The 12,409-nt window shown below is 41.9% G+C and overlaps 1 protein-coding gene across 1 annotated transcript in view; it reads left to right on the forward strand.

The window, feature by feature from the left end:
- The window catches only part of FER1L6 (fer-1 like family member 6), a 56,245-nt gene that overhangs the window by 7,460 nt on the left and 36,376 nt on the right, over nucleotides 1-12,409 (forward strand). The window contains exons 7-12 of the mRNA XM_074558533.1: nucleotides 1,320-1,476; nucleotides 2,492-2,678; nucleotides 4,259-4,451; nucleotides 5,483-5,823; nucleotides 8,473-8,581; nucleotides 10,304-10,484. Of these exons, the coding sequence (XP_074414634.1) occupies nucleotides 1,320-1,476; nucleotides 2,492-2,678; nucleotides 4,259-4,451; nucleotides 5,483-5,823; nucleotides 8,473-8,581; nucleotides 10,304-10,484 (1,168 nt within the window). The remainder of the gene's footprint in view (nucleotides 1-1,319; nucleotides 1,477-2,491; nucleotides 2,679-4,258; nucleotides 4,452-5,482; nucleotides 5,824-8,472; nucleotides 8,582-10,303; nucleotides 10,485-12,409) is intronic.

Below are 12,409 nucleotides of genomic sequence, written 5' to 3' on the forward strand. Positions count from 1 at the left end.
AGCACTGAAAACACCTTGGCAATCTGCACATTGGTGGGTAGCACTTTTCAAGGATGGCATTTCTTTAAGTGGTCAGAGTGGGCAGCTGAATGTTCTACAAAATCCAACTGCGCTCATTTGCTACAGAACATCCAAAGCTCTCTCACCTGTGTTGGGCTAGAAGGAGCAGAGGGAGCGAGACCAGCATGGAGAGGGGAAGGAATGGTGAGGACAGCACAAGACAAGAGGAGAAGCAGATCATAACAGGAGAGAGAAGATGACAAAGAGGTGACCATGGGTCCACTTGACTTGTCATCTTCAGAGCTGTTCGGTGCTTTCTGACATTTGAACCTAAGAAAAGATCACCTACTTCTCTTTTGGAGTTTTTTACAACCATCCACAAAACATGTGCCTTTTTCTCTTCCAAAATTACTCAAGGACATGGTCTCTTCTTCCTCCTTGGGAAAGAACTATTTAAGCCACTTGCTGTAGATGTCACACAGTTATAGCAAGAGTGTAGAGTCATTTGGGCCACCCTCTCTGCAGGGTTCCTGTAAGAGTCAGAGAGGAATGGCCCATCTGCAATGAGCAGTCTACAGTCCATGCTCAGGCTGTGTCAGTCTTGAGTTCTGTCCTGTATCTCCTGCTCACACTTTAACAGGAGGGTGGTGGCTGAGGATTGATCTTGAGCTCATATCCCTGGTACTCTGTGGTCTCTCCTTCCCACTCCCTTACCCACCCAAGGTGATGTCCAATGACTTAACATGAGATCCCAGGACCTTTCTTGATGGAGTTGTTGAAACAGAATTACAGCAAGGGCTGTTGTGGGGGAATTGTCTTGAACATTTTCCGCCTTGAAAGATGGAGCTGAAGATGCTTCTGGTTGATTCTTCTTGCTCTGATGGCTGTCCACTCTCCTTCCCTTTCTCAGCTGTCTGCCAGCATTACAGTGGCCACAGCACCCAGCAAGGGTTTTCTGCTGGAGTTCTGAGATCTTTAGAGAGTTCTTATCAAGGAGGTGGCCTTTCCTCATGAGGGCTCAGCCTCAGTTCAGCTGCTGAAATCTCACCCAGGCTTCCACTGGTCTGTACTCATTGATCTCAGTAAAGAGTGATGAAAATGAGCTTGTTTCTTACAAGCTCTGGATCAATCCTTTGCTTGCCTTTTTGATCACAAAATATTTTGGACCCTCTAGAAGTGTCTAGTAAACAAATATATTTCAGCACAATTCTCCTGACAGCACAAACATTGTTTGATGTACCTTTTCCAGGAGTGAAGAGGAAGACACTTGCATGTTTTTATATCCTCTATTTGAGTGTTTAAGCTTGTCCTTCTTACAGGTCATCAGTTTTGTGACAAGTGGGCACTTCTCACAGACCCTGCTGACATTAGGACAGGAGCCAAAGGGTACCTGAAGTGTGACCTCAGTGTGACGGGGAAAGGTGATGCAATACAAGCCACACAGAAAACAGCTGATACCGAGGAACAGATTGAAAAGTACTGCAATAATTTTTTTTAAGTCTGCCCTTATTTCAGTCCTTTCCTTGTTAACTCAGGGTTAATTGCAGGATAGCATTGTACACCTGGTTGTTCTTACATGCTCAAAGAATTTTTACAAGCCTCTCATCTAAGTTGAAAAGCACATTAGGGTCACTCCTCTGCAGCTGATAGAATTGACCAAGTCCTGTTGGCTAAGTTCCAAATTACCCCTGACAGAATGTTCATTGATCTGAAACCAATTAATGATTACTTAAAGCAGTGAAGCAAGAAGAAAAAATATGAGGAAAACCTATTCCTTGTCCACTCTGGGATGTGAGTGTGTGGATATTTCCATATCCTTAGGTAAACTCAAGCACGTTATCATTCTCCTTGTAAAATACAGAAGTTCAAGGTGGTAAATATGCTACCAGCATACTTTACATTTTATCTGAGCAATGTTTCTGGTCAGTACTGACATCCTGGACCAAGTCTGTGGAAAGTCACCAAGCTGATGGAGCACATGGTCTATGGGGAAAAGTGGTGGGTGTTGTTTTTTTGAACCTAAAGGAGAGGACTCAAAAGGGGCTTCATCATAGATGAGGAGGGCAGAGAAAGACTCTCTTCAGATGAGTGGCTCTTTTCAGTAGAAGGATGAGAGGCTTTGGAGGCAGGTTAGAACAATGAAATTACATTTCATTGTTTTTTTACCATGGATATGGTCTAATGAAACAGGGGCCCAAAGAGAGTGGGAAATCTATGTCCTTGAAGATATTCAGAATTTACTGAACAAGGTCCAGAGAACCTTATCTGGCTGGACCTGATTCTATATCACATAGAAAAGTTTGCTGAGTAATGCTATATAATTTTCTTGTGGTAAAAGATTGGTTTTGGTTCAGATGAAAAAGCAAATTCGTACACCTTTTTGTGTCTTCTCAGATTCATGCTAACCCAGGATCACAGTGCTGGGGGAAAAAATATCACTTCATTGTCCAAGTTTTCAATTTTAAGACAACAGCTTCTCTTTTCCTTTCAGGAATCTCTTGATCCCCAAAGGCTTTCCATCTGAAAGACCATGGGCCAGATTTTATGTGAGAATTTACAAAGCAGAAGGACTTCCAAAGATGAACTCTAGCATCATGGCCAATGTCACCAAAGCATTCATAGGCGACAGTAAGGACCTTGTGGATCCCTATGTGGTGGTCATGTTTGCAGGTCAAATGGTAATTGGGATCCTCTTGATCACAAAGTAGGCTTTATTTCCTATTGGCTGTGCTGCAGGCTGGTGATGATGCTGATGTCCTTTAACTTACAGTTACATGAATTAGGTAAAACCTGTATTTTGGTCATCAGAAAATATTCAGTTCTTAAATTATGCAGAAATAAAGTAATGGAGACATTTAATGCCAGCAGATCTAATATCAGGCTCAGAGCAGTAGGTTACAGGCAGGCAGCAGGAGGGAAAACAGAATTCTGTAGCACTGTTACTAAAACACTGAGTTACAAGACAGTGATTTGCACAGCATGGGATTAGGTAAGAGCTGTGTTCTGGTCTCCCTTGAGTGAAATAAGGAAGCAGGGCTGAAATCAGTGAATGTGGTTCAATCAGGCTTTTAGGGCTACGTATTGATTTCTGAATTACTCTGCTGAAATGCAGGACCCTCTCAGCTTTCCTTCTGAGACTAAGCATTTTAGCAGACTGGCAGTGCTGCCTGGCTTCATTGCTCCTAGAGCAACTTCAGCATCAAACATGGTGTGACAGATACTGCTTAGAGAGGCTTCTGACTCTGGTGGAAGAGGAATGCAGGGAGGTCCAGGGCCTGGTTCCCCTGGGGTGCACCATGAAACCCTGTGTCAGAGAGCCTGTCTTGATTACTGGTGCAAATAAACAAAGAATAAAAATGGAAATTATTTTAAGCCAGCAATGCTTTCTGTGTGCAAGGAAGCCTTAGGGACAGCTCCAGTTAGTCCTTTTCAGATGTTTCAGGCATGAGAACAAGGATCTTGGTGCTGATTGCATGTTTTGTCATGAATCCAAATTGCAAAGTGCTACTGTGGGTTAAACCAGGCAAACACATGCAGCACCCTCAGGTTCAGTAGAGGGCTGAAGAGGACAAGAATGGGTCACTGATGTGAGTTTGCACACTAGTGTGCAAATTAGGGTTTTATGGAGAGGCTTGGTGGGTTTTCTGACTCAGTTCTCTCCATTTAATGTGAGAGTGTAAATCCTGCCACTTCCAGTGACTGTATAGACTGTGACACAGTCCTGCCATCTCCTCAGGTTTGGAGGAACAGCTCCAGGACCTACCTGTCTTGCACACAGGCATATGCCCAGAGCATGAACCACAATAATAATAGTCTATGCTAGATAAATTGCCTCATTTAAAGAAATCCCATTGGTACACACAGCCTGGAATCTGTAATGAATTTAGTCTTCTGTGAAAAAAACTGCACTGCATCATCACTACCCAGATATTTCAAAAGACATTTGAAGGTGTGCAGTTTGTAGAAGAAATGCCAAAGTCTGGCTTTACAGATACATTTTGTTAATAAGGGTCCCGAAGTATTAGATTTTATCTCTGCTCTGTGCATGTGAGAATTCTTCAGCCATAATGTGGTCTTTTATTAGATATGGAGTGCAAAATGAAGAAGCTAATAGAAAAGCCAAAGTACTTTCAAGAGAGCATATTTGTGCTTTAAAAATGGCCAGAGAGATGCTGCTAAGTGCAATTTCTGCTGTACTCATTGCCATTCTCCAGAGTTCAACCCCTCTGGAATTAAATTGGCTGGACTTCCATTCCAGGGCCGGACAACAGTGCAAAAGAACTGTGCAGATCCTGTGTGGCACGAGCAGATTATCTTCAAAGAAATGTTCCCTCCGCTCTGTCGGAGAGTTAAAATCCAGGTCTGGGATGAAGGCAGCATGAATGACGTGGCCTTGGCCACCCACTTCATTGATTTGAAGAAAATATCAAATGAACAAGACGGTGACAAAGGTAAAGGGGAAAATATCTGTTCAAGGATATGCCTTTGAGGTAAAATCTACTTGCATGGGATCTTGTTACTGGCTAATCCTAATTTAGGGATGTCCAGAGTTCAAGTGTTGGTTCTGAGACACCTTCTGTTGCTTAATTTCACATTACATTACATTGTGCTTGGCACATGGAGGGTCTGACATTGCTGTTCTTGTTAAAGGGCTGCTGCATAATTTGTTACCATCTGTGTGGCTGTGGCAATAGTCTACTCTAATCCACTGGGGATGACAGATGTACATTTATAGTTCATGTGAGTTTCTATTAAGCAATGAACCCACAAACTGAAAATCCCTAAAAATCAAAGGCAGAGCAGGCTTGTATTTTGGATCTACCCACTGGAAGCAAAGTGTTTAGGTAAGGCTCAGCTGGGTGCAACCATAGCCCAGGGAGGCACCATGGACCAGTGTGTTATGCTCTGTTTGAGGAGAGACTGTCTACCTGGAGTCTTTTCACTGATGTTTGAGTCTACCTGTATAGCCTTGTTTGTGTTGTGTGATGTATATGTGGAAGATGGTCAGTTATGACAGCTCAGTGAAGGCACAGTAACTCCTCAAACCTGCCAATCCAAATGTGTATCTCAGTCCTAAACCAGAAGATAAGAGAAAAATTTGTATAAATTGAGTAACACAGACTTGAAAGAGTTTGACCTACAGGAGAAAGCCTCCATCCTCTCCCATCATGTCCCAGTCTGTAGTCTGCAGCAGCAAGCTCTTTTTTAAGTGATGCAGTAGACCTCCTGCCCGGCAGGTGTGGTACCATCACCTTCTGAGAAAGAGCTCCAACCCAGCAGAGTTGGTTGGGTATTGACAGAGGTTCCTTGGTATCTAAGAATTGCCCTGCAAAGCAGTGCTCTGTGTGAAGTGATTCCTCACTGCCCAGAAATAGGTCCAGGTTTGGCTTTTGGGGCATTAGAGGCAAGATTTCTTGAGCAGACAATGAGGAGAGAACACTAATACCCAACAGAAAAGTCACAAAAGTTACTTTATCTCCAGGGTTTTTGCCTACCTTTGGGCCTGCCTGGATCAATCTCTATGGCTCACCCAGGAACCACAGCCTCATTGATGACCACCAGGAGCTTAATGAAGGTTTTGGAGAAGGGGTCTCCTTCAGGGGACGTCTCTTCCTTGAGATTGCTGTGGAGATACTTTCAGGAGGAGCCCGCGAGTCCAAGTTTTCAAGCATTATCAAGGATATCAAACTGTCATCTAAAGATAAAGCACTGAAAGGAAAAGACAAAAGTGACAAAGCAGGAGAGGACCGAAAGTCAGCTTCTCCTTCAGATAAGATGAACTCAACTGAAGTGGAAGTTGAGCCATTTGATGTACCTTTAGAGGTCAGTATGATATTAAGAGAGTGGTTGTCATGTGTCTCTAAACCTCCAAGAATGGCACTGCTGTGGGTATTTGGGGTCAGGCTGTATAAAACTACTTTTTGTGCTCCCTACAGTTTTTCCACGCTTTCACAGTCTTGGGACCTCCCCACAATTATGCAGCACAAATGGAGCATTAATGTGTACCTGTAACTCAAAAAACTCTCAAGTAGGATTTGGTGTTCATAAAGCTTAGTCTCCTCTCATATAATTCCTTTTGCTCTGGCTGCATCCACATATCCCCGCTAGAAACTTATCTGACATAATATCTGCTAATGGACAGAGAACCCGTGTGGACAGCTGGGAATTACAAAGCCTGACTTCCTGCATTCACTCGAGAAAATCTGGAGTTGTTAACTGAAGTCAATAGAGAATCATTGACATAAAATCTGTGCAAATGCAGAGGGACAGATACAGTCTAGCCTGATTTAGTGTCTTCCTTTACTACGGCATTGTCTTGCATATGTGGTGCTAGTGTTAGGCTGATAATCCCTTTGGAGGAAGAGCTGAAAATTATGTGCTCAGTTTCAACCACTGGTAACTGAGGTTGTTCACCTAATTCCACCTGTTGTGTAGGATTACATCATGGTAAAATCTGCACTATGGTGCTTGGAGAAGGTTGGGCAGTTGTGGCAGGATGTGAGAGCTTTGGAGCTGAGCCAATGTTGGAGCTTTAATTCTCAGTTCCAGCACGTCACTCTGTGGGAGCAACAGCAATATGCAAGCTCATTTTTTTAACCCAATAAATAGGGAAAAAAATATTCTCATAACCAGCTTTCCTCCCACTTCACTGTATCTACTACAACTACCTGGCAGGAGAGTATGGCTGGGAGGGTTGGCTTCCTCTCCCAGTCAACTAACAAGGGGACAAGGGGAAATGGCCATGAGTTGTGCCAGGGGAGGTTCAGGTTGGATATTAGGAAAAATGTCTTCACAAAGAGAGTGGTTAAGCTTTGGAACAGATTCCTCAGGGAAGTGGTGGAGTCACCATTACAGGAAGTGTTCAAAAAATTAGTAGATGTGGTACTTTGTGACATAGTTTAGTGGGCATGTTCAGTCAAATTTGGACTTGATGATCTCAGATTCCAGCCTTGATGGTTCTGTGATTCTATGTCATTGATCAAAACTGTATCTTTTGTACAGGGAGTTCCAGCTCACTTTTTAAGATATTTGTGTCCTTTATTGGTTCCGATTCTTGGTCTTTCCACTCCATCTCTACAAGTAACTGGGAGAGGAGCAATTGTTCTTTGGTCTTGAGGCCTCACCTTAAGAGGTTCACTTCCTTGGCCCTGGCATTCATGGCCTGAGGGCTGGCTGGAGTGGGTCAAGGAGTGTGTGAGCAGAGAACTGGCATGAGTAATTGCAAGCCACTTGTGTGAACTTGTGCTCCACTGTTACTTTATTTACTCATATAGCTGTAAATTACCTCTGTCTTTCAATTCTTCTCTGAAGACTAATAGAAATGACATTCAAAGACACTTATTTCCATATACATTTTCCTTTGTATGCAAGAAATCCATTATTATGAGTAGCTCAGACACTATTGGGTCTTGGGCCTGGTGAAATACCCCAGACAGAGAAACAAACCCTGCTGAAACACCCACCAACAAAAATTAATAGTAATAATAAGGATTTATTTCCAGCTGCTGTTTCTCAGTTTCAAATAGAGAATACATAAAAGGCAATAGCATGATACAGTGATGCTTGATATTCTTTTAGTTTTGACATTCAGCAATACTTTGTGCTCCAGTAGGCAGTAATTGTATTACCACTCTCTGAAAGGAAAAGCAGGAACTGGAGACATTACCAATAATGCAAAAAATGTCTCATAGAGCCTCTGAGACAACAGAGGCAAATTATCCATCCCCACAGCACAACTTTATTGACCTATTCTGACTGCAAGAAGATATTAAAATTTGTTTTCTTTGTAATGGGAGATAGATGCATGTGTCATAGTCTCTGAGCCTTGGCTTTATTAGGGTTTCATACTGGACAAGTATAAAAAGCTAAAGTTACTCTGGAGCTGCAATCTGAGCTGTTGACTCTGATATATGATGCTGCTAATCCTTTCACTGAAGACCTATGATATTTTGCTGTGTATAGCAAAGGTTTTTCAAAATGAAGAGATCATGGGCTGTGTCAAAAACTGTTTCTGCTTTGCAGAAGTCAGGGTAACAAATATTCATGTAGAGCTGATGTTTTATTCATTGCCTCACTCACACTGCAGAAGAATTAGGGCTGATCTTGCCTAATGGGCCTCAGTTTGCAGGTGTTGGGAAATGAGAAGGGTTTGGATGGGAAGGGCACAACAGTTGGGGTGTAAATTTGGGGAGAACTCAAACTATAGAACTCAAACTATAAAGTACATCTCCTTTGAGCTCAGGCTTGGCATGGAGTTAAAAGCTGTTTTTGATTATGACCCAAGAGCATCAGAAGTGTTAGCTGGCCCTCCTTAACTGAGAGTCCATGCCAGGCACAAGCAGATACTGGGTCTCCAATAGATGTAAACAGAGCCTAGCATTCAACAAAAGACCATTGCACTTTTCCTTAATGCTGTAAAAAATAGTAGAAGGTAAAACAAATGCCAATATTTTCCTCCTTCTTCTCCAATAGATCTATGAAGAGAAATTTGAAGAATTCCTTCTCTTTGGGACATTTTTTGAAGCCACAATGATTGACAGGAAGTTTGGGGACAAGCCAATAAGCTTTGAGGTTTCTGTTGGTAAGTGTGTTAAGGTCTTATCCAAAGGAGAGGGGCAGCCTCAGGAGCAGAGGGATGGTAGGTGTTACTGACTGATGTGTCTCAGGGCTCAGCTTCAGAGCAGAGCCTACATTTGAGTTAAACCCTGATTATCATTTCTCTGGATAGAATCAAGCTGAACATACTGATGCCTATCTGTCTTACTCCCCAAATGCCCTGGGTTAATGCAAATCCTCTCCCTCAGTATATACAGCATCTTAGCCAGTATTTACCCTTTTAATCACTTGGGAGATCAAACTCAGATAATTGACTTCAGGCAGAGTTCATTCTGTGATGTCCATTTGATCAGCCCCTGGCTGTGAGGGAGCCCTTTGTGGGGGATGATCCCTGTCCACTGTCTTGGCCAACCCCAGTGAGATTCCTGTGGGTCTGTGAGTGTGGTAGGGGGGTGAGGTACAGCCAAGACCCAAGCTGCAGGCACCACTTTGTTCTAACATCCTCCTGGTAAGTCCATTCCTCTTTCAGGGCAAAGCAGGACCAAACTCCATGAGTCCTCATCATGGAGCTAAATTATCCCTCAAAGCAGACTAAAGAGAAAATGAAGACATTTTCGTTAATATTTTCAAAGCAGAAGAACTTTCTCTTAAGACAGAAGCTTGAATGGGTCTCATTTCCCTTGCAGGGATTTGATTCTCTCTGTGCCAGACCCACCAAGTGCACAGGGGCACTTTCAGTCTCTGTGCTCATGTCCATGACTGTGCTCAGCTACAGGGCTGTGTGTGCAGGGAGAGATGCTGTGAAAAACAGGGGAATCCAAGGAGGGGTACTGATTCCCACTGAAACTTAGCAGGAAACTGAGTTGAGAATGACAAGAAACTCATTTAAATACCTGGGCAAGGAATTCTAGTGATTCTTGACACTAAAGATGAGTCTGGCCCTGAATTCTGAACCTGAACATCTCTTAGCCTCCTGTGTAGCTGAAATTTGGACCCAAACTTGGCCAGTTGTCATTATTCACATGAAAGGCTGAACCAAAAATCCAGATCAGGATGTCATACGGGGTGATTCAGCACATTCTTTTCCTGCAGGGAATGTTTTCTGCCTCTCTTTTAAAATCTGTAATTATCAGTTTGATGGATGTACCTCTTTCCCAGTGCTAATAATTACCCTTTAAGGCAAAATCCTTTTAGGGAAGATGATTGCATTATTATAGCAGAGTTCTGGCATTAGGCTTGAAGCTGAAGCCTCAAAGTGTTGTTATTACTGACTCTGCAACCCTAATGTGCAAAATTTACTTGTCTGAAAAAGAGTTTATCACTTCTGAGATCAAACTTTGAAATTATCATCCATATGTTATGAAGAACACACATTTTCTGTGTGAATCAGTCCCATATCAGAGCCCCTCAGTACAGAAATATCAACAGCAGTATTGTTTTGGTTTCTGAATTTCTTTAGCAAAAACTGAAGGTCCTGGGGGCCAGCAGACAGAGGATCACATCACTAAGGGATGTGTTAGGTATTTGTCACACGGGACAGGCAAGGAAGCACTGCTCTAGACCCTGACATTCCAGAGACAAACATAACCTGTCACAACCTTTATAAACTGTGGTGTGGTTAAAACAGCTGAATGAACTGGAGAGGACAAAGATTTTCCACTGGCATGATTGGCCATTTTCTTTTTTTAAACCTCATTCATGTTTGCCACCTCCAATTTAGACATCTCCTGTAACCCTGGGTCTCTAGGTAACTTTGGAAATACTACTGATGGAGTGCCAGCAGGAGCTGGAGGGAAAAAGAAGACACATAGTGGAGAAGCAGAAGAAAGCCTTCTGTATGATGGGGAAGATGACATTTCTCATGACCTTGGAATACCCCTGGTATCCACCACACCCCCTGAGAAGCCACTGATCACAGGGGGGAACAGGTGAGGATCTGTGTTTCAAAACCTCATCATGTAGGACTCTGGTTCTTATTTTTATTATCCTGTGGGACTCATGGATGAACCTAGGCAGGTAGCATTAAATGTTTGTGTGAAATGGAGTCTTTCAGGTCCTCAATTACATCTTTCACAAGTAATTTTCTTGTCTTCACTGAAGTGAGCAGGCTCTGAGCTATTTTATATGCATCTAATCTTGGCCTCATGGGCTCTTGAATCCTTTCTGAAAGTGTTGTGTGTTACACCAGCTGTACATTGGAAAGTTACAGGAAAATGCAACTTCTTTAGTGCCGTCCCTGGTTTAGGGTCCCACACTGTGGTCACAAGTAACATCCAGCCAGTGTCCAGCTCCAGAAGCACAATGTCACATGTGAAATATTGAAATCTGGTCAAGGCAAAGGCACCTTCCCAGAACACTTTCCAGAGCTAATAATTACAGATACAGACTTAAATAGCAAGCAGTAACAGAGGTAGGAGGAAGTAGGCTTTGAGAAAAGAAATGGAGCAATGGATGAAAACATGCAGAACAGTTCTTCCAAATAACCTTTTCTATAAAAAGAATTGTAAAGGTTTAATTCATTTGAAAGATGCTAATAAAAAGAAATATTTTCTTTGTTGTTTTGGTAGGTAGAATAATCCCCAGTGTTGGTGACTGCCAATGGCACTTCTTCCTTTAGAAGGCCAAGCAGTTTACAGATGTAAGGACCAAGAAGAAAATATCGGCCTGGATTTGTTTGGTTTCTGGATGTCTCTAAATTTAAAAAGCACTTTCATTCTTTTCTGCAATCAATGGCTCACTTAGATGAAATAGGAGTTAGTGGAAAAAGCTAAGAATGAAAATACTATGGTAAAAAATCTTTTGCAGCAAGTAAAAAAAGAGAGGGGAAAAGCACTTTCTATCAGTGCTTGGTGGAAAGACAGTTGCCTTTCCTTGTTAACAGAACTGCAAATTTGGGTACATGCAGAGGGTTATTATCTTCCCTGAGAGAAGCTGGGATTTTTTAGTTTTCCTTTAACAAGAATTTAGATTTAAAGAACTATTGTAAAAGAATGAATCACTCTTCAAATCAGCTATTTGCTTCTTGACTTGCTCCAGTATTAATAAAGTTTTCTCTCATTAACGATCCCTTTTCCTCAAATTCATGTAGAATGCTGCCTCTTTTATTCCCTCCTGTGGTATGTAAAGTAGTTTGGTCAGCCACAGATAACAATTAATGAGTTTTTCACTGTCTTCTCATAATTATGACTTAGTGGTCTCACCACTGGATATTTTTAGTATTAGTAAGTACTTAATGGGATTACCAGTACTTTAGAAAAACTGCATTTTAGATTCATAAATGAACAATGGAAAACAAAAAGTAAAGTATATTTTGGAGATTAAAACCATGAACTAATTAAAGGAACAGGCAGAGCAATAAGCATTCTAAAGCAGACACCATGAAACTCCCAGGAGTTTTCCGCACTTATGTTAAAACTTAAACTAAGTGTAAGCTAAAACTGAAAACAATTCCTCAAAATTGTAGTAAGGGGAATAATACACCTGAATTTTCAGTTTTCCATTTGAATTTTTTCATGGCTATATGCTCTTAGTAAATCCAATAAAAAGGTCCATAAGCTCTATGAGTTTCAGGTTAAGAAGTTCAGGCCCTGGGAGATGGTTTAATTTATTTTCTTCCTCCTGAAAGCACCAGAATTAATGACACCCAAGGCCTGTGTAGCTCTGCTTTGCACCAAATTCAATGGGTAATCCTCACCTTGTTGTAGGTTATTGAGGAGAAAGTTAGTGGAAATTTATCTTTTGATATCACATGAGGCAGTCAAATGATGTTATGGGGAAGATACTAATCTTTTTAAACAGAAAAAATTCACACATAAACCTCTTTGGGATGTGTGGAAATTTGAAGTCATTGATA

This window comes from Zonotrichia albicollis, chromosome 1 (assembly GCF_047830755.1).
Source record: "Zonotrichia albicollis isolate bZonAlb1 chromosome 1, bZonAlb1.hap1, whole genome shotgun sequence".
Classification (NCBI taxonomy): Eukaryota; Metazoa; Chordata; class Aves; order Passeriformes; family Passerellidae; genus Zonotrichia; species Zonotrichia albicollis.